This window comes from Rissa tridactyla, chromosome 6, assembly GCF_028500815.1.
Source record: "Rissa tridactyla isolate bRisTri1 chromosome 6, bRisTri1.patW.cur.20221130, whole genome shotgun sequence".
Taxonomy (NCBI): Eukaryota; Metazoa; Chordata; class Aves; order Charadriiformes; family Laridae; genus Rissa; species Rissa tridactyla.
The window spans coordinates 40756143-40778937 of record NC_071471.1 but is presented as its reverse complement, the minus strand read 5'-3'; the positions used below and the strand labels follow the sequence as shown (position 1 = coordinate 40778937).

Sequence of the window (22795 nt, the reverse complement as noted above, 5' to 3'; positions counted from 1 at the left end):
TTTCTCTCTTCAAGTTGCAATTTGTCTGTCATCTATCTTCAGTTTTGGGCTAGAAATAACATTTTAAAAAGATTATTCTGTGGTTTTTTGCAGTTCACCTCTAAGTGTACTCAAAGTTACAGGGACTTCATAGGGACTTCAAAATCAGCCAGATAAAAAGATGTTAAAAGGCTCTTTCGATTTTGGCCAGCTCTAAGTACTAGTATACAAATATCAGTGGCGTGATTCATGCTGTTGGTACTTTTAATCCAACTTATGTAAAGGGAAATTATACATGAGTTTATATAAACTAAGGGATAAAATTAAGAACAGAGTGTGCAGCAGATTGTATTTTAATGCTACTAAGGTGCATCTGATGACATAAAGTAAATATTATGCACTTACACTTTTATGATGGAATTTATGCTGGTAATTTAATATAAATGCTTAGTAGCAAGCGTGGCTTTCAGTGTGCTAACGTTTCTGACGAATTTCCAGCCTTTACACTTTCAGTGTAATTTCAAGGCATATCTCTAATCACAGGAATGGAAAATTTCCAAGCTTATCTGCTCAATGAATCCATTGCATCGCAGAGAAGTTGTGTCCTTCTTGTGTGGAACATACTGGAATTTTAGCCAGTGTTACCTGTGCTGTGATGCCACAGCTACCACCTTACCCTTCATGAAAGGACGGGCTTGAGCAGTAAGACTTCACACGGAATTTACTGGGATTGTCTCACCTCTGCCCATGTGTAGAGGTTACTTTCTCTTCCCTTCTAGATAGAGGCACCTGAAACTCCAGGTAGATTTCTTTGTTTCCTCTGTCTGTGAACTGCTTTGTACCGTGCTTTGGAACCTCGACCCATTAAATACGTTGCTTCTGTACTTCACTTTGTCCCTCTGTTTAGGTAGCATGGAGTTCTTAAATCATATTTGATTTAAGGCTCTCAAAGTCCCTCTGTCCTTTATATAGGTTATAGGCTGAAAGTCTGAAACCTGCATAAAAATTAAATTTAAAAAAATATTACAAGTTACAGATTAGAATTTCTTGCACTATTGTGAATATGGAATACATTTCAAATCACAGTTAAAAAGCACAAACTGGTGTAAAACAGCCAAATCCTATTCCTTGCAAGAGATCTGTGTGCAAAGCACACGGCAATTACCAGTGCGCTGAAGGAAAGAAATGCTCATTCATGCTGCAGACTGCCAGGGTAGCCAGTGAGTCACAAAAGCCCACTCACGCTGAGCACCCTACTTTCTCAAGAAAAAACGCTTAGTAAAATTGTGTTCCCGCGCCTTGAGTTCTCTCTTCAAGTGGTGAGTTTTGCCTTTCTCTCTGGGCATCCCTTTGCTTGAAAGAAAAGTGGGTCTTAAGTGAAAATCCCTGTGCGATGAAGGCAGTTGGTTTGCAGACAAGCTGGCAGGTCAAATTAAAGCTCATGTGATAACAGGCTGCCTCTCCTTGCTAGATTTGAACTCGCATGACTTAACTTGAGGTAGAGAACGCATTTTTGGTTTTGATTAAGACACAGCTGCAATAAATGGCACAAGTTGTTGCCAGCCAAATAAGAATGAGGTAAACAAGTATGAGCGTGAGGCTCATAGTAATAAACTAAAATGAAAGCATTTGTTTGCGCCTCTTTTTTTTTTTTTTTTTTAGTCACATGTGAAAGCACAAATCATGAAAGGACACTCAATTCTCTAATATACAGTTAATATTAAAAGCAGTAGAGGATTAAGGCCAATGCTTTGCCCTCAGTTATACTGTGTTAGATGAGGAGCATTGGAGCAATTACGCCAGTGACCCAGAGCAGTGTAACTTGGATTGGAATCTGGCCCCAAGCAACTTGTCTGGGGTCATACAGTCAGTGCCTTCATCTGTGAGATCTGTTTTATTTCGTTGTTAGTCTTGGAGATGCAGGCAGTTCCACGCACTCAGAGGCAGCTGTACTTGTTTATTCATCAGAAGAGGAAAAACCTCATGCCATAAGAAGCTCCAGATCCCTTCCTGCTCTAAAATCTGCCTCTTTAGTAATCAGCAGGGTGGGAGTCTGCTGAAAAACATCACACTCTGTTTTCCAGCAAAAAAGTATTGAGGTAGCAGCCTTCCGAAATTACACCACAAAATGGGTCTGAGTGCAGTCTGAAGTATGGTCAGCATTTCATAAGGATGCATGGATGCCCGACAATGCAGGCTTCTCCTGCAAAATGAGTAAAGTACTTGTGATAAATTGATCTGCTTGTGTAGTAGTGTTTCTGATGTAGTTACTTGCTTTCAAAATCTGGAATTCCATATAACTGAAGGTATGCATTATACACAAATTCTAGTATATGTGAGTGTCTGTAAAGTTCATTTTAATTTTTAAATGACACTTAAATTAAGCTAGAAGATGGTTTAGAGCCTTTTACATCCCTTATTACATTCTTTCCGTTTCAGCAGCTGAGAAATGCTCATTTTAATTAAAATTTGTTTTTAAAACGCGTCTTGTAGTCAACACATGCTGAGAAGAGCCACTTACCACCCATGTACTGTAAGCTTGCTGTGTTGAACAAAATGGGAGCAATGCTTTAAGTAGTAGTAAATACTGTGGTGGCTTAGCATTTGCAGTCTACTATAATGTCCTGTTTGATTTCAGGAAGGTAGAAATGCACTAGCCTGGCTCTGACGGTCAGGGGCATGAAAAGCAATGGTGTGCCAGTAGGAGCTGGAGTGCAGCTGTAGATGTTTTTGCCATGCTTCAATTCTCATTCCATAGAAGGTTGCAGAGAAGCTCATTTAGCTTCAACATGACAAGGTACAGTAAAAAATAAAAACATGTCTTTAGTATAAGCCATCTAAGAGAACTTCAGTGGGAACAGTATATTGGTATAAATGTTTTTGCATATCTGAGTCGCTCAGCAGAGAGGATGAGGAGCAAGACGCTGGTGGTTGGGGGTGTTATTTGCACTCAGTCTCAGCTTATCTGGCCAATTTAGTTTACTTGGGCTTGATATTCATGGGTCATAAAAGGAGATCCCACCACTTCTCCTCAGCTTGCTGCCTCAAAGATTTGGTCAGTCCTTAGAGCATGGTAGGATCAGTAGATCTGCTTATCTTAGGATAAGGGGAAATGCAGGCGTGATGGCACGTCAATTTAGTCTTCTGGGCTAGGTGGTTTTTTACTGTCTTAAAATTTTCCTGGTCTTTAGTGAAGAAATGTGTACCCGCATGGTTATCCAGAACCTTCCAGCTGCATATTTTTATCTGATAATGAAATTCCTTCTTTTTCATTATTTTCCCCATATATTTTTTAACACAGTGAAAATTAAATTTTTTGTGCACGTGTGTGCTTAGCTTAGTGTTTTACTGAGTGAGCACTCCTCAACTTACGTGTAATAAAAATGTGAAAAGGAAAGAGCAAAAACTGGGTAATAGTGGCCCAGCCTTGTGGAACACCAAGTAGTATATAGAAGCGTAGAGGCGCATCCAGTTTTCATAAAAAATTGTCTTCCAAAAAATATCCATAAGGAGTAAGGGAAACTCTAAAAAGGTGTCATTGTGTCAACAGAGACTTGCATCTATTTTCATTTCAGTCTACCAGAAACTCTAGGTTTCTGGCTGCTATTGACATTCTGAAAATGTGGTTTAGTTTTGAATGAGTAACGTATAAATACTAAATACTTTCAAGACTTCAGGATACCCAATAAGAATTTAATCTTAGTGAAAGAATAAGGTCAGCCTTGCCATAATAGTCATTGCACAAAGTTTTTTCTGATCCGATTTTCAGTCATGTTTAGTTTTATGGTTTGGGTTTGTGAACTCATGTGCCTCCACAGTTCACTTTCAGCCATGGGTGTGAATTGTTAGATGTTTGCAGTCAAGTTTTGAGGGGCCCTCAAGTAACTCAGTTTAAATCCCATTGATTTCAGTAAGATGCTGCTAAATCATATAGGTGCTTCTGAAGATGTTACCAAATGTTACTTAAATTTTTGCTACAAGTAAGGATGGGTCAAAAATCAAAGGAAGAATTGGCACTGGATTGGAACAATTGGCTGGTAAGAACAGAGGACAACTCACAGTGATATATCTGAATTTTCTTTATGGTAATAACGAAAGAGGAAACAATTATTGAGAAATTCATTTAATGATGCAATTGAATGTATTATTTATTTTTAATTAAAATTAATCAAATTACAGTTATTAAATTATTTAGCTATAATTGTACTTAGCAAGATATAAATTCATCCACATTCAAACTTAAATGGTCCTGAGATTTTTCATCCTATCAGTGCTTTCAGAAAAAATATTATGGGGAGAAGTGAAAAACTCTGAAGCACTTGACTCAGGAATTCAGAGAAATTATTCTTGAAAAGTTTATCCCTTTTAAAGTATCAGTCCAAAGGCTATTTGTGAGTCAGTGAGATGCAATACTTACTTTTTTCCCCATGTTCTTTTTCTTGTTACTCTTTGGCAAGAATCTTGCGAATTATCAGAGGTTGCTGTTGCATCATGAGAATCATGAGAATTGACGAGTGTAATTGAGGAAATAATTACAAAGGCTAGCTTCAGCTAGCTCTTGATGTCTGCAACCTCCCTTTCTAGTCTCTGAAAAGAATTAGGCTTCTCCAGCGCGAAGTTAAATGTGAGAGCTAACTGTAACTACTCACGTTATCTAATGTAGGAGACTGCCTTTCTTCACTGAATGGAAAGTGAGCCTGAGGAGACCAACCACCCAGGGCTGATGTTGCTCTTTGTTAGTATTTTCTTCTTTCTTAGCGTAGTACACCCTATCGGTATTGCACATGAACATCGTTACAAGTCATATCTATGAAACCTTTCGGACGGTAGCCTTTGCTTTTGAATTAGAGGATGCATCTTTTGTATAGAATTTATTCCAGGTGTAATTCCACAGCCATCTGTGGTCTTATTGCAGGAGTGAATGTCGTTCCCGCTTTTTCCTTGTTACTGACTACTGCTACTATCTACTGTCAGTTTTAAGAAGCAAAGAAATGTTTGTGTTTTACTATCTTTAACTTTGAAGGAGTACATATGGCCCAGCAAATCCATTCTTGAGAATTTTGTATCTAAGCCACAATTTATATTTCACACAAACATTATAATGGGACTCTGCTTACTAATTATAGTAACCTTTTCTGTACAGATACACTTAATTCCCTGTTTGACCTAATGTTGTATTCAGTGTCCACTGAAAGAATGCTTGAACTTCAAACCAAAGCCCTACAGTTCTGATGGCATAATCCTATTCCAAAATATACCAGCGTAACTCTTTATTTGCTACCACTAGCTGTCAGGTTTGCCACACTTGCATTGTGTTTTCCCATTGGCGTTAGAGGAAAACGTACACATTTGAGGAGACTAAGCCCCTAAAGTCCCATCTGCACAAGATCTCAAAATGTATATGATAGTCGAGTGTTTTTGCTAAGGGCAAATGAGCATCTCAGTTGAGTTAGTATTCAAGCGAACGGCAAACCTTCAAGGCTGTGCGGAACGCTTTTCTTTCAGTGTCTGTACTGCGCCTCCTGTCAGGTAGCAACTGAGCCTCTGAACCGTCATTGTGAAGCAAGAGGCTGCTTGTTTCAGTTTTTCAGAACAAGGTTTCAGTCCCGTAGTTGACAGGAGGCAGTGAGAAACGAGGCCTGAGCGAGAGCGGGGCGCTGCTCAGCAGGAACTGAGAGCCTGCACATTTGCTGCTGTTAGCGGCAGCATTGAGGTATCGGTCTGCTCCTGATTTGAATCATGGCACCACTTGTAGAGTACATTTGTTCTCCATGTGAGATGGAGGAAGAATTGAGTCCTTTGTAAGGGGCTGAGAGAAATTCTTTAATACAAAAGCTAGACAATCTAGAGAATGCTCAGTGCTTTATGTAGGTGCAGTTTTGGGGTACCCTCTCTGCTGAAGATGATGGCTGTACTAAAGGCACAATTGTGCTCACAGAGTCTAGTTTTGTTGTCTCTGTTTTACAGCGTGGAATATTCCTGCTAATGGTGTAGATTAGTAGGAAACAGATAAATTAAGCCTTGAGTTAAAACCAAGTAACAAGAGAATCCAATTGTATATGAACATTTTAAAAAACCCTCAGTAAATATAGATAATACATATTATAAATAAGTAAGACTTCATTTTCAATACTATTTTTTTAAATTGTGGACAGAGTGCACATTGTCTTACTAGAAAATGCAGGACAGTAGTGTCAGACATGGGGAGGAAATGTGGAGAAGATTTAGAGGGGCTTATCCCTCTAACAAGATTGATAGAGCCAGGCATTCTCTATCTAATGAGGAATTGGTTTTACAAGGATACTTATTTAGAAAATATTCTTAAATATGCTTGTATAAATATAAAAATCTGTATTGGGAGTTAGTTTACCAGGGTTCTGGGGAGAGGAGAGAGAGACATTTAAGAATCTGAGACTATTCACTCATTTTTTGTACATAAAAAGAAGCAGAAATAAAGCATAAATGTTATTTATGTGATTACGCATAGCAAGTGGAATTTTGAAATAGAATAGCCATCCTGGAGAAGTGCCACTTCCATGGCCTAACAAATACCAGCCTTGATTTGATAATTTTATAAATGTTGTTGTATTTCCTCTGTGTGATTTCATCGTCTCTCTTGAACAAGGTGTTGCAGGGAACATTGAAATTCTTGATATTCTGGTTAATTATTTGCTTGGTAGGGACATATTGTCCTGGTCCAGTAAAACAATTTTTTATAGCTAGCAGCTGGACAGGGACCCATTCATTCCAGAATTCAGGAGAAAAACACGATGATGTATTTTGCTGAGTTAAATTTAAAATATGTAGCTAATATATAATTTCCTGGCACTTCCCTGTCGTTTTTGATGGTTATAGAGACAGAATAATTCTCCCTCCTATTGAATTTTTGAGTAAATAAAATACCTCCACAGTAAGTTGGAGAATTCGGTCTGAATTATAGCGCTCAAATATTGTCGGTCTATATCAATTTTCCAGAATTACAAACTTAGTATTTTACCTTTATAGAGCCGGTATATAAACAATCAGCTGAATTATCAAGACAAGGAAAGGTAGAAATTTTTCTGTTTCAGAAGGTGTAAAGGTGTCTCTGTTCATTTTATGGGAGTTAGAGTTTCTGACTGAGTTGTTTTCCGTTGTTAGTATCAGTATCTAGTAAGAGGATTTCTCGTGCATGGTACCTGGGTGCTCTTTGTGAAGTTGGTCCCCTCTCATCAAACATTTCTGCTTCAAAAGGTCATAGCTGATGTCTCTCATTGTATTGAAAATGTTAACTGAAGAAAAACGCTTTCTGTTTTCCCCAATGGATATATTTTAAGATGTGAGAAAGGTGACATTTTAAAAAACATGTGGTTTCTATTATAAGATTTTGTTTGGCTTTTGGTGTGTTTATTACATGTGCTGTTGGTATCTGCATATAATGTAAACCTGATCTTTCAGAGTCTCAAAAATTGCTTTACTTTATAGGTTATTCCTCTATGCCTGTCATCCTCATCTACATATCTTTTGATTTTCAGATATCTTCCCAGAATGTATTAAGGATCCAGCATTACCTTTTAATTTTGTGCTATGTAGGTAAAGTCTCACCTTGCTTATTTTCTGGCTCACAAACCTTAGTCACATTTCCCTTATCAAATTCCTAGGTTTTCATGGAGCTGATGCTTCAGGGAAGTAACTGCAGGTGTTCCTATCTTGTATGTCTTTCTAAAGACAGCACAGTGTAGCACTTGATGCACTATCTTCTGCATGACAGCAGCCCGGATAAACCCCAAACTACGTGAACCAGATGAGTGAAATTATGTCAGTGTAGGAGAATATTGTGGTGACGCAGAAGTGGCATTGATGACTGTTCCACTGGTTTTCCTCCCAGTGGCTGGTTGTGAGGTATTACCAGGGCTTCCTTGTGCTTTTGGCATTCCCAGTCAGGTCAGTAGTTTCCGGCTGTCTTACCTGCCATAAAAAATTGCAGCAACCTTAGAAGCTGCTTTGAGTTGCTTTAGCCCAGCCAGCCATGTTGTGGGTGAATGAAGCAATTACCACTGAATCTAGGCTTTCTTTTTTGTAGCAAACCTTCAATCCTGGGCCACAGGTCAGTGTTAGAGGTTCTTCAGTATGTTATGTAGGCTTAGTTTTCGTTATTGTCTGTGTAGTCCCCCTAAAGTAATGTGGTTTGTACCACGTAGTTTTCCATCATCTCCCCCTCGCCCCCCCCCCATCAGAAAGCCGTTTTTCAACATCTAAATGTCAAAAGATCTCATTTTTGGCAAGTGTTTTGAACTGTTTTCTTCTTTGTTGCTGCTAGAGGTAAATTCAGAGGACAGCCAGTCTTCAGAGAGAATTTTAGTACGACCTGTTATTTACTTTGCTGTTCCTCTACCAAGTTTTAATTGAGCCTTAAATGAGCGCTTTGACTATAAGGAGTAGTGACATTTCTATATTTTCAATTAAATTCTTTGGGAATTAGCAGATTCCATGACTTTTAACTCTATGTTCATTTGAAATCTCTAAATATGTGGATGTCTTCTGGAAAATTGAACCGAGGTTTTAAACAGATGTTTTTTGCAAATCATCGTGAAATCAAAGTTTAAGAAACCGCTGTTCCCAAGTCAGCTGTGAAGGCTGTAGCTAGACTAGTCAGCTCTTAGGATGTTTCTCTGTAACTTACAGCTGGAAAACACAGGATTGTAACTGGAAGTAGCCATCACTGACAAGGATTCCACTGTTCATGTTACGGTTTGTTTTAAATGTAGACCATATTAAATGCAAAGAGTTTCATCCTCAGGTAAAGAAACTTCTTAATAACAACCATTTCAGATGCAAGGACAAGTGTGAGATTTACAAAGTACAGATTGACAGCCCCAAATGCCTTAATGTTATTCCAGATCCTTTGGGAACATTTTTTCAAAGATCCATGGCAATGGGGTTGGTAGCTTAGGAGAGGCATAATAGTGATTTTTTGAATGTCTGCTCCAAAAGCATCAGAAGTCCATGTTTCCCACAACATGACTCTAAAGACACTGAAGGTTTATCCCTGAGTACAAAGAAACTTAGAACCAGATGATTTGTCTTTGTCCATAAAACTGGAGATTTTCCAGTGCAATGCCAAAAGAGGCAAATCTATTTGTACGTGTTGAGGGGGGTTCATAATGGGTTTAAATGAAAATGTAAGTTACACTTCATTAAGCTGATGTAATTTGCATCTTGAGGGACAGAAGGACAAAGCCTTAGCAGGAAACACAGTCGACAAGAGATTTTAAAGTAATGCAAGGAAAAGCCATTTTATCGCTTTCTTCCCTTTTCTGTTGGTTGTTCCCCTGGCATGTTTGGGCTCTGTAATACAAAGCGCATTTACAGCACTTCAGGGATGTGTAACTTTCCCCCACTACTTAGGACAGCTCTAAATTTGTTTGAGCGATGCTTCAAACAGACCCCCCCCTCTTTTATTCCAAATTCTGTTTAGATATTTGCGTTTTTTCCACATATAAAATGGATAAATAATTTTTGTCCAGATATTGGACAAATATCTGAATTGGTTGAATCTAAACCCCGTGAAGGGGAATTCGCAATCTGAAAAGCATTCTTATATATACTTTGCTGGTCATTACCCCCAGTATCCAAGCCTAAATTGCAGATAAATAGTAATATTTTACATCTATATTTTGTCATCCATGATTACTGAAGGGATACTTTCACAGCTCCAGCAGAGAAAAGGATTTCACCTGGCCATGCCTTCTTTTAATTTCTCCCGATTTAATGAACATCATTGTGGTTGAATGAATATTTCACGAGTTTACTTCACACTGCGTACAAGCAATCACACTCATTATGGCTGTAATATTTGTCGTTTTTTCCCTGTTGATGGATGGCTATTATGTCATTGTATTCAGTCATTTGCAAGTTCTGTTTACTGTGAATTTGTTTCCTGACTGCCGGGTAATTCTTCATGGTTGCATAGTGCAGCAAGCCACGTAGTTAATGCTGTGAAAGGTGGCATATTAGTCTTGTGGATGGAGTTACGGGAAAGAGGGTGTGATTTGATTGCTGAGTACAAATCGCATGAGTTCTGAATACTTAGGAGTTCTACTGCAGCGTGTCTGGTGTACAACCTTTGATCATGAAGCCATCTTCTTAACATTTCTAAGTGAGGAATTACATTCAAACTATGGGAAACAGATGTATGTGTAGGGATTCTATATATTCATTAAATGTGTATCGTACTGCTTCATTTAATTTTTTTTTTCATTCTTAATGCTTAATAGCAAGAATATATTTGCCAAGATTGTATCAGAGTCAAAACATCTATAAGCAAGGTCATAGGAACTCAGAAATGTATTATTTTACTGGTCTAGTTTCATAAAACTCACTTCTGTGATCTGTAAGTATGCTTAGAGAGTGGATTACAAATTAGCCCTTTCAGGATTTCTTTTGTGGATAACATAAACAGTTTTTCTGTGAAACGAAAAATCAGTAGGCATGTACTTCCTTGCCCTGCTGTGAAGTTCTGCATTTTTAGAACTAAGGAACAAGAAAGATCAAGTATTCTAAAATTATAAAAATTCAGTGATGGTGAATGCTCAGTAACTACCAGTCAGGGCTTGTGTAAGGTTCTTCACCATCCTTCCACTGCTGCAGATGTAATGAATGGTTCAACTTGTTTTGCGTTACGAGGCAAATTAAAGAAAAACAACATCCTTTTCCAAATCTTTTCAGTGTGGGCTTTCAATTTCCAAGTCTTATCATTTGTCTCCAATAGTAGCAGATGAAAGCCATGCATGTTCAATGGGAATTTTTGGCCTTTTTTTTTCCCATTCAGAGATAATTTATGTAAGTAGAAGATATAATGAGGATACTAAATTAAGTGTGTCTATGTGTATATAAATAAAATGTGTTTGTTACCCATTTGCCAGCATTTTGGCTCAGCTGCAGCAGTAAGTATCATAACTGCTTTAAAATTGATTAGAAAATTTAACTTGAAATTTAACTCTGGATATGGCAGAGAGAGATAAGCCTGTGAATAGGAGCGTAAAGCATTAATCTTGCAGTTCTCCAGCTGATCTCAGTAAAGCTGGCGTGTTGTATTTATTGTTTGGCTTTGAAGAAATTTAAAGTCTTGATGCTTCCAGTGTGACCTGTGCACACATGAGTGGTCTTTGACTTCTTATTATACGGGTCAAGAATCACTGGGTCCTTTTGCTTGTTCTAAAAGTGAACTGTTTTTTTGTTAAAACAGAAGTGTTTCTGCGGCACACAGGGATGACATGCCTAGTTTTTTTGGCAGGGGAGACCAGGTTTGTTTGACTACTGACTCTCCTGTAAGTTCCTGCCCAAAAGAAACCTGAAAGCAGTGTTTCTATCCAGTCCCACAGTGGCATCCAGTGTTGAAGGAACATGAAGGTGCAAAATGAAGTAGCCATTTTAATTGGAAGCTGATCTGTTTTAATTTGATTTGAAGCTGTTTGGAGCAACATTTCTTATGCTACCTTTTCAATTTTAGTCTGGATTGTGATGCTTCAAAGAAAGATCAATTTAGCCTCAGTGAAGTGGCAAAGCAACAAATGGGAAAGCAGCGAGTTCTACGGCCTTCTCCACCTATTTTCACATCCGTAACCATAGTAACTTCCTTTCAGCTGGAGTTTTGGAGTGCTTTAGGGCAACTGTATGCTGGTGTCGAGTAAGTTCAGCTGCTTATTTCTGCTTTTAGTAGACATCCTATTTCCTGATGTTGATCTATTCTTTAAATCGATCCTGGTATAAAGAAGAAATGATTTGCAGTGGACATGCTTTCCAGTATGAGAACCAATTCAAAATATTCACTAAAGCACAAGTGGAAAAAAGGCAAGGTACAAACGTGTTACCTTTTTAGTCAGTTATACCTGTCAGTTTTTGATCTTCGTGACATCTATATTTCATCTACCACACATGTGAAGTCTCTAGTTATAACTAGCAAGTGGTCCACTCAGCAGTCTCTTGTAGCAGCCAGCGTTTTTAACTGGTTTGGTTGAAGATATTTTCAGACCCTAGATGAACCCCCACTTTAAAAGCAGAGAGTAGTATTTTCCTAAACACCTGACTTCCAAGTTTAGCTCAAAGTTACCCTTCTGCTATAGAAAATTCTGCCCATTCGTACTATTTTGTCTTGTAGGTATGTAACTATATATTATAGTAGTTGTAATGCTTTTATAATATTGATAAACTCTAATGGAAATATGCCATGATATGTAGTTGTTATAAATGGTGTAGATACATTGCCAGACTGGATACGATATTCTGACTCTGCTTCTGTGCTATCCTCTCATTGTCATTTCTTTCTAGTTAATTACAGTACAGTGATGTCAAACACTGTATCTCACATTTTTATGTCGTATTCCAGTAAGTCTCAGGACAGAATGGTGTTCCTAACATTGAAAAGCACTAGTTTTTGCAGGACCCAGATTCTGAGTTAAAGCTTAAGCTTTGCAAGAAAATGCTTCTTTAAAATTTCTTGGTGGTCTGAACACTGGGGTGTTGGCTGAGTGGGCAGAGCTGGCCCAGTATCTGCATGTTTGGTTCCTACCATCAGTTCCTTAGTGTCAGTTCCTTAGCATCTAAGAAAGCAGGAGCATGCTTCTCACGCTCTGTCCTTTTTTTCCTTGTTCCCATGAATGGTCCACCAGTTGCTATTCAAAAGTCACCATTTACCAATGCCCACTGAATCATCATTCTCTGTATTAAAACTATATATCATTATAAGGTTCCTGTTACTGCCTGTCAGCTTAATGGATTTTATCATTCAGGACTACACAAATATGTATCGAAACATGCATTACAAATTTCACAGGTGCTTCATGTTCTAAATAGAAGGGAAACTGGAGTATTGCTTGCTGCTGATGATTGTGAGGTATTTTACATTCTTATTTCAAATTCTGTTTGTATTCTGTTTGTATTTCAAAATCTGTAAAATGATTTTTTTTTCCACTTTCAAAGATTCCTGAGAAGTGTTTATTTTGGATTTTGTTCCATCACAAAAAAAAAGGATAGCTTAGCACTTAGTAACACAAGTGGTTTCTTTTTCTGACATATTAAAAATGTTGCTAAAAGTTACTGGGAGATATTCTGCTAGACATTTACTTAAACTATTTATTCACTTCTTAAGCAAAGAAAGTGAAAGGATCAGGAGTGCAGACATCTAAAGATGTATGCCAGACATTATTTCCAAGAAATGTACAGAAAACAATACCTATTTACAGAAGCACTTTTGCTCTTTGACTGTCATCGGTGTGCTCCAAAATCTTTTTTCATCTCCGTTACTGTTTGTTAGTGGCCATTACTGCTTTGCACGTGTCTGCTGAAGCTTAAACTACTTTGGCTGCTTGTAACACAGCTAGGGCTCATAGTTATGGAGTAGAGAAGCTTACTTTTGGAGCGAAGTCACGTGTTAGTGTATTGTGGACATAGATGGCTTGGATTCCTGACTGCATATCTGTTCAGGTCTTTATGCAGTTATTCATTGTGCTGGGATCCAAGCCCATCCAGCTCTCTGGGAGGTCTGGGAACCTCAGCAGCATCCCTCCATCTTCTGCTTAAACACAGAGCCTCGCTCCTGGCAGAGCAATCCCATGGAGCCTTTTTGGTGTGCCTGGTAGAGCTTTCACTCATTTTTCAAATACAAAATGCTTGCAAAAGAAAGCAATGCCATTTTCTCCCTGCTGGCTTTCTGAGGTGTCATGTTGGGAAAAGCACTTACCAGGTATTTCGTATGAACAGAAAGCTTTTGTTAATGACTGGTATTTCGGAGCCAGTTGCAGCCAGTGCAGCTGTTGAAAATGTCATTGTGGATGGCACAAATAGGATAGGGTTTTGCGCAAGGCCATGTGCCATTTGACTTTGATATTGGTTGAAAAGGAAAAAAAGAGCGATAGGATGATGAAAGAATTGACAAACTGCTGGATGTAAATGCATAGAATGGAACAAAAATAGAAAAGTGTTATTATTGGTTCTTGAAGTCATCAGTAAAATTACTTTATTCAGAGTACTAGCTGGAAATCTATGGATTTTGCAGACTCTGTGATTGAATTTCATATATCCATGAGGAGAATTTTGAACAATCAGGCCATCTTGATATTCTTGCATTGAGGTGTTGGTATAACTCTCTGACAATGTATGTCAATAGGTTGAAGTGTCCCTAATGTTTTCCAAATCACATTTTTATTATTATTACAGACTAGACTCACTTTCTGTCTCCAGTTTTTTATCAGTTATGATGGAAGTATATAAATACAATCTTTTTCTATAATTAAATGTGACTAAAAATAATACTGACAATGTGTTCCTTCGCATCTCTGCATAGATTTCCAATCTGCCTCATCTGGACAGAATTTTGGGAACTTTACTCTCTTCCTTACACAGGCATTAGCCTTGATTTTCTCCATTGTTTTTTCTATTCTTGTCTATGTTTCATTTTATTTTTTTATGCCATGTTTCTTTACTCCATCTCTTACATCATCTTCTCTATTTTTTTCCTTTCTGTCCACTCATTTTTCTTGTATTTCTGCTTGATTTTATTATTTCTTTGCTTTTGACTTGTGTCTTATGTAGTGCAAGATCCCCTAATGTTTCTGAGTTTTAATGCTCACGGAAGGCTGTACTATAAGGTTGCCTTGGGAACTAAAGGACGACCCAATCTTAGAACCTGTGATGCTTTTTGGGGTCAATGGTCATTTGTTCAGCTACCATAAGCACTTAGAGAAATTAGAAAAAACTTCCCAAGAAGACTGCAGGGTCTCAACTGGGCAAATAGAATAGAGAAAAGAAGGACCAGAAAATGAAATTGGTGCCTTTTATTGTGGCTCAACAAGTTACTTGTTTCATTGTGAAGGAGACAGATTTTTATATATGTGTATGCATATGTGTATATACCATCTATAATCCTTGAAGAGATTGGTTTTACTTTGTACTTGAAAAAGAGTTTTAGGTTGGATATGATTTCTGTTTGTATTTATGTCACTGAGAGGTATGGATAGGGCCATTATATTAACTGTGGATGTTGCTGGCATCTTAACTAAACACCGTGGCACCAGATGCCTTCAGATGTTTCTTATCCTTAAACTACAACTGCACACGGTTGTGATACCAGCCAGTCTGGGCATGCTGCTTACATGTTAGTGGTGCTTATCCACATGAGGAATTTCATCCCTTTCCAATATTTCCCATCACTGAAACGGGGACTTGCATAATTGTACTTCATAGTTGCTTCTGAGCACCACCTATGAGACTTTGTGAAAGGCTCTTCAGAGATGTGATTGTATTGGAGCACAGAAAACAGATATCTAATAGGCCTTTAACTGAACGAATCATGCTTGCTTTTTATGCAGGGAATAAATCACAAGATAGCGGGATTGCAGAGATGGAGGAACTTCCAGTCCCGCACAACATCAAAATAAGTAACATCACATGTGATTCCTTCAAGATTTCCTGGGACATGGATTCTAAATCCAAGGACCGCATTACTCATTACTTCATCGATCTCAACAAGAAAGAAAACAAGAATTCCAACAAATTTAAACACAAGGTAATTTTCACTTAAAAATCAAGGTGGAAATATTTCCAATAGATGAATCTCAGTGTTTTATTAACCTTTCAAAGCCAGACCATGGGAAACAGGTATTGGACATCCAGCAAAGGTGGGTTTTGAGCAATCCGATTGACAGGTTTTACTCAGAACACCTTCTCCATCTCTAGCCTATGCGCATGTACGCACGAATGTATTTGTTTAATGGAGAACTGAACATTACCTTTTCTATTTCATTTGACATTAAAACAGTTTTGGAACCTGTACAATGTATTGCAAGATAGACATCTTTATTCCTGACTAGTTCCTAACCATTATTTAAACAATTTCTGTATTCTGTGCCTGTCCTTGTTCAGTGACAGACTCCTGAGAGCAACACATGTCATTTCAACAGAGCGGTCACAAATTCTAATGCCCTTCTAGGAAGGCTTCCAGCAATTTGGGTTTGCAGCGTTCAGCACTGTGACCTGAATATTCATCTGGCCTCTTACCTCAAGCCACTGATGCGGGGACATACTGAATGTATTGCAGAATCTGTAGTTATCAAATCCAGCAAAATTTGCTTTGACCTCAGAACAGTTGAAATACTGAGATGTCTAGAGAAACATGGAATGAGATAGGAGATTAAACACCACAATCATCTGCACATTTCAAAACAATGTTGGCAATATCTCTAAAAGATAAGGTTTACCAAGACATAAACAACCATCCAGACAAATATGAGAGCTCTAATTCCACCAACACCTAAATTACTATTGGCTTATAAACCAGTGGGATAAGCAGGAAGTATTTCCACCAATTTCTCCAAGTCTGTTTATTGTGAGAGTATTTTTCCTGTGACTGCTATTAATAGCATGCATATAATTTTCACATTTCCTTATTTGACTTTTTTTTTGTTTTAATGTGGTTAGAAGTAACATATTCATGAACTGCAATGAAAAATCACTACTGCTTGAAATCGAGAATTTTACGTGTTTGGCTAAGATGTTGCAGTTGCTAGGAACCAGTGTGCAAAGCACTACCAAATTTAATGTTGTAATAGCCATTTATTATGACCCATTTTTAATTGTGGTAGCAAATAAAATAGGATATGTTCGGGTTTTCCTACTGTTATTACTTTTGGACTAGCAACCTTTGAATTTGAATTGCCATTTTATCCTGCAGGAATAAATGTACCTTTTAATATAAGTGTTTACTTGGATGGATTCTTTTTAATTTTTTTCATTTTATTAATCTACTTTTTTTAAATTGGTGTGCGAACTGATCTAAAGATGTAAAATTTGTTTTTGTAAAAGGTAGAGCCACCCAACTAGATCAAACACTATATTCACTTCAAAATCTGTATCACAGTGATGAGACTAGTGTTAAAATGGAGAGGAAGAAAAAAAAAAGGGTATTGGTAGTGTAATAAAGATAAGCCAGTAGATTTATTTTGTTTTTCTGAGCAATTCCCTAGCTTTTTACGGTGATGAAGTGTTTAGTCAAAGGAGAGAGGTAATTGGTTTTGTAAGAACAGGATACTAAAGCCTATCAATTAAAACAATGAGTAAGTCGGATGTCTTGTCAGAATTAACTTAAAATTTCCTGGTACTAATTGTGTTAGTGACTTTGGTAAAGCTTTTTTTTTGGGGGGGGATGGTGTTGGTGTTTTTTTTCCCCGCAGCCAGAGTGATGGAAATCCCGACAGCAGGCAGGGTGGGTGAGAGAACTGCAGAGACTGAATACTCTTAAATCTGTGCCGGAGCACACGTGTTTGCTTCAGGCATCTTTAGCACTAAGTATTTTTTAACACAATTTTTTAGAATGAGCTTAAAAATTGCTCAAATTCAAAATCTGCTGTATCCCTAGTATGATTAGAGACTCGCATCCTTCCTCCCTATAACATTAGTTATACGCGTGTCAGGGCAGAAGCTCAGCGGCAGAGCTGCTGGGAGCTGATAACCTGGCAGCTGCAGCGCCAGGGACTGAATCCCCCCACCCATCCATTGCCTTCATTACAAAGCTGTTGTAGCAAGGGGAAGGATATCACTGCCCCTTCTCCTAGCTTTTTAGAAAGAAAAGAGGGAGTCCTACCACTTAGTTATAAAAAAGAGCCTTGGGACTTATTCCCAGGAGTCATCCAGCAGTCAGGCTCTGGAAGGAGACAGGCATTTCAGGGGGAAAAAAATCATCCTCACTTAGCTTGCAGATAGGGTAAATCACTGTCTGCATGTGCCTGTCTCTCTCACAGGTGATAAGCCCAGATCACCAGCTTAAACTGTTTTCTAACTTGTAGAGAGTTAGTGTTAAGTCTCAGTTTTCCCACATGGCTGTGAGGGAGTGACTAGGGATATCCTGGTAGATAACCAGGATAACCTGGTAGATAAACGCCGTACTTCAGGAAAGGGGGCTGATTCTTTCCTTCTGTACCTAAGAGAGCATAAATGAATGGTTCATTCCTTACGATACCTTTTCTGTTGGCAAATATATAAAATATATTCAGCATATTTAGGGTGCATATAGTGTTATTATTTAAAACTGTTGTCATGATATCTGTGCAGGAGGAGATTTGTATTGGTATTAGCATGTAAAGATTAGAATTCTAATAAGAGTGTCTTTTTCTCAATGCAATTTGCATGCCTCCCCCTTTTTTTAAAAAGATAGAAGTATGATTATTCCCATGTAATAGGAAATGAGGCTCAGATATTTAGCAAAACTAGGACTAGAACCTGGGTGTGCCGAGTTCCCACAGTGTGTCCTAGGAGCAGAGCTGGCAAAGGAATGGATAAGATCAAATGGCAGAAAGCTGAAAATTGAAAGCTGCTGCTTTGGCAATGAAAAGGGACTGCAAAGTAGGCAGCTCCTCCCAAAAAGGAGAAGAGGTAGTGTGACTCGTATACCTTCCTGCTTCCTTATTCAGTGCGTCCAGGTTGTTCTTGGAAGTTATTGCCGTCTAGGTACCTTTAGAGTTGTCTGGTAAGTGCTGGTGGTGGAGCAGCCATCTGCCACTGCAGAATCCCGGCCGGCACATAACCTCCTTTGCATTTCTTTGGGGGCTCAGCCAGGAACGAGAGCTGGGCAGGAAAGAGATGAAAGGAAAGAATCGAAAATCCCCAGAGTGATTTCAACATGCACATTTGAACATTTTTTCCTGAGGTCAGTATTGCAACCTTAAAAAAAAATAATGCTTATAAAGAGAACAACAGATTAGAGTTATGAAAAGCATCGTATCTGGCCCTCCCTCCCACCTGTGCAAGAGAAAACCCTCTATTTAATGTGCTTGTGGGTAATCTGCCCTTTTCTGGTACAGTTAGAAGAGTTTCCTGATGCCCAGCTGTAAGGTAGGGCTTTGGTGCATGGGGGCAATGAGGCTCTTACTGTTACATGAAAAACTGCCAAAAGTAATGGGGGCAAAACCCACCACCGGTTGTGGGCAGAGAGATTTGACCCAGGGGGAGGCAGTTTTTACCATTGCCAAAGAAAAGATGACAGGAAGACTAATGATTGTAGCTGCAGCAGCTGCTGACTGCTTTAGCGTTAGCAAATACAGTCCAGCGGGACGCCTTGGCAATGTAGTTCCAGGGTGTCAGCTTTAAACGTCATTTGAGGTTTCTTTTCTTTTTCCTTGTACTTTTTCTCTATCTTTTATATATTATTTATTTCAGAGCACACAACTGAGTCCTTTACAGATAAAGTTTTCTCCCAGCTGTTTCTTGATTTAAATGAGAATTAGCAAAAAAAAAAAATGAATCGTGACAGCAAAATCTTACCCTTGATTATCAGTCGATCACATTTCAGTTCTTGTAATATCACAAGCTGCAATTTTACAGTTACTCTGCAATGTGTTGAATTTTTTTCTGTTGAAGTTTGGTTTGGAAGATATCAACAGCGATATAGGTGGACTGATTGATCACAGATATAGAATTTTGTTTGGTTACACTGACTCAAGGAAAACGATGGCAGTGAGAGCACAAGGAGATCTTAAATTAAGATATCCTTGTGGTTGGTAGCATGTCTTTCCCTGCTTGCAGACTTAAGCACAAATGGCCCTAGTCCGAATTATGTATTTGGGCTATATATAATAGTATCAGTCTATAGTCACTTGTAACCAATAGTAAACTCATAGGTGCCAGTTACACCGTAGCTGTTAGAGCAGAGCATAGAGCATTGTCCTCTGTTCACTTTGCTGCACCAGAAGACTGTGAGAAGTAACTGAGAGTTACACAGAAGAGCCGGGGGCTGGGGATTACATTACAAAAACAAGGAGGGAGGGGGCGGTGGAGTGATTTGATTGCACTGCTGACCTGTGTGTTATTTTTTCTTTGTGTTTCCATCAGGATGTACCCACTAAATTGGTGGCCAAAGCTGTTCCTTTGCCTATGACAGTCCGCGGGCACTGGTTCTTGAGCCCAAGAACAGAATACACAGTGGCAGTGCAGACAGCATCAAAGCAAGTTGATGGCGATTATGTTGTTTCTGAGTGGAGTGAAATCATCGAGTTTTGCACAGCAGGTAATATTGCTGAGGAACCATGCGTGCACCACAGGACCTATGCAACTAACGCTAGCTCTGCTGCATGAGTTGGGGAGCCATCTACCAGTGCCAGCTGGGCCAGTAGGGTTACAGTAGTCACACCTGGGAACTGGAATTCTACCCTTCAGGCTTTGTGTGCGCTCAGGTTTGGTGTGTTAATGAGAGGAGGGAGGCAGCTGGAGCGCCCCTTTGTTCTGCAACCCCAAAGGGCTGTGCCTGGCACGATTGCTTGTCCCAGGAAAGGAGAGCGGTGAACCAAAGTGGAGCGGGGCCGCTTGTGGACCTGTTGCTGGCTACTAGCACCTGTGGAGAGAAGAGAGAGTGGCAGCTCCCAAACAGAGAGCTTGCTTAAGGCGTTCTGCTGCTCTCCCTTTCTGCGTGCTGCAGAGCCTGAGCACCACCAACGCCCTCTCTCGAGCCTGTCATTGATGTATCAGTCTCCTCCTTTGGATGTCTGTCACCTAGTGCAAATGTGGTTGCCTGTGTGAAAGCCGAGCGCTGAAGTGAGCTCTGTGTGTGACTCCCATCTTGGTTGAGAGGCAGTTTAGGCTGGGTCCCAAGCAAGCTTTTTTAGTTACGTGAAGTGTTACTGGCTCACAACCAGGTACGTTGTAGCAAACAGTTTATCAAATGACAAAGTCTGGGAAGGCAATTCTCAGCTCCTCTACAGGCCCAAATACAAGGAAACATAGGAAATCCTGAGCTGAAAGGTGTGGTAGGCTGGCAGGGTATTCCTGGGGAAAGGAGTGGGTAGAATCAAACATGCACATTCCTGCCATGTGTCCGTTGCCACTGTTGGAAACGGCTGCTGGGCTATATAGTTTCCGTATAGCTGCTGCACGATGTGAGGTATGTAACTGAGGCTCTCTTCCCAATTTTAAGTCTGTGCATCTGCGTAGCTTTTGGAGAGTATTGTAGTTTTTCCTGCTTCCCATACTAGCAGATTGTCTTTTCTTTACAGATTATTCAAAAGTTCACCTAACACAGCTATTGGAAAAAGCTGAAGTGATTGCAGGCCGCATGCTTAAACTGTCTGTTTTTTATCGGAATCAGCACAAAGAATACTTCGATTATATCAGGTAAGAAAGTAAGCATATGCAAAATTGTTTGGCAAATTAAGGGAGTAATGAAAATAAGTAAATGGAGGCAGCTGTGCTACAGCTAGAGCAGAATGTCTATATGCTTTATTACCAGTTCAGAAGAAGGGGAAAAAAAAAAAATACAACTAATTCTTCCACCTTGCTTAACTCAGCACTTCCATTAGGCAATAAAAGTTTGTGTTTTGAAGCAGAAACTGAAGTATGCACGGGGTCTCCAGCCTGATTAAAGTGGCTGTTCTCATAACAGAGTGTTTAGTAGCCAAATGCTTCTATTGTACTAAGAAATTCAGAGTGAGATGTCTGATAGAAGTGCACAACTGCGTGCATAGGCATTTGCCTGCATATAAGAGTTCCACTTCAAGTATTTGCTCTCCACATACAACCGCCCCATTTCTGTGCCCAAATATAGCAACTGGGGCTCTGCAAACCAAATGCGATTTACAGGTCGTGTGGGAGGGAGAGGGGATGATGTTTAGACAATTTTACAACACTGTGCTTCAGTTGGCATGAATAAATGGGATAGCTGGAGGTAGGTTCCTTATTCCTGTTGGAGACCCAGTGTGCCTTTGCACATGCAACGGGAAGTGTTATTACAATAGAAAAGAATAATTTTCAATAGAAGCAGTCGAAGCTCATGTACTGACTGAGGAGGAGCAACCAGCATGCAGAGGTAACCTTGCGCTGTTAGGAGAACACGGATGGGAGGTAAGCGGTGTGTCGACATCTGTTTCATCGCTGTGTCAGAAGGGCGGCAGCACTGACTGTGCTTCTTTAACGTGTGTTGAGGGACGGGGCTGCTGCTGTCCCACAGAATTCCAGTTTTATGTGGGTGGCACACTAGTACCCGTCTAGAACTAGAAGTTTTTTAAAACTGGTGAATTAAAAAAATACTCGAGGGAATCCAACTCCAAGGAGTTTCCACCACCCTTGGAAATGTTCCCACTTTGTAGCGAGTATGACTATCTGCTTGATTCCAGGAGTGTCTTGTATGTTCCAGAGCACAGGGTTTGCTCTTTCCCTTCTGTGTTTTGGAAGAATTATTTTATTGCTGCAAAACTCAATGGAGATAGAGAATGAATTGCAGTTGTTGCAGCTCTTTGAGGACCTCGTAAATCTCTGGGGCCATCCTGGACTAGGTACCACAGAAGGGAAGTGCCTGTGGCAGTTCTGGTTCTCATATAGTTTTGTTTTCAGCCATAGAATCATAGTGCACCTGCCTTGGTGTTCATAGAGCTTTGAAAATTGCCACTGAGGTGCATTTATAGCTGTGGGTTTGGCCTTGTTCTGCCAAATGTGACGCTGATTGCAGTGTATCTTTTCACCTCCTTCCTGTTATGTGCTTTCTTGGTTTGATACAAAGAGAAACTCGTTAGTTTTCCCTTCTGTTAGTGAGTTAAAGAGACAAATAGCTGTGTTTTACCGGGTCGGTATGAATCTAGAATACTTGTAACTGATAGTCACCTTTTCTGATCAGGGATGTACTAATATGGTCATGTGGGCTAGTCCTTCCACTGTACCCATAACATAGAATGTTATGTTAAAAACCCTAACCACATGCTTCCTTCTAGGAAAAATTTCTTGTCACACCATGCCTGCAAATGGCCTCTGTGGTGTCATAACTAGTAAATAAGCTTGGAAAAGCTTGTAGAGTAGCTCTAGT

General features: G+C 39.3%; 1 protein-coding gene across 1 annotated transcript in view; it reads left to right on the top strand.

The window, feature by feature from the left end:
- Positions 1-22795, top strand: part of PHYHIPL (phytanoyl-CoA 2-hydroxylase interacting protein like) — a 35522-nt gene that overhangs the window by 9947 nt on the left and 2780 nt on the right. The window contains exons 2-4 of the mRNA XM_054207320.1: positions 15327-15523; positions 19840-20014; positions 20997-21114. Of these exons, the coding sequence (XP_054063295.1) occupies positions 15327-15523; positions 19840-20014; positions 20997-21114 (490 nt within the window). The remainder of the gene's footprint in view (positions 1-15326; positions 15524-19839; positions 20015-20996; positions 21115-22795) is intronic.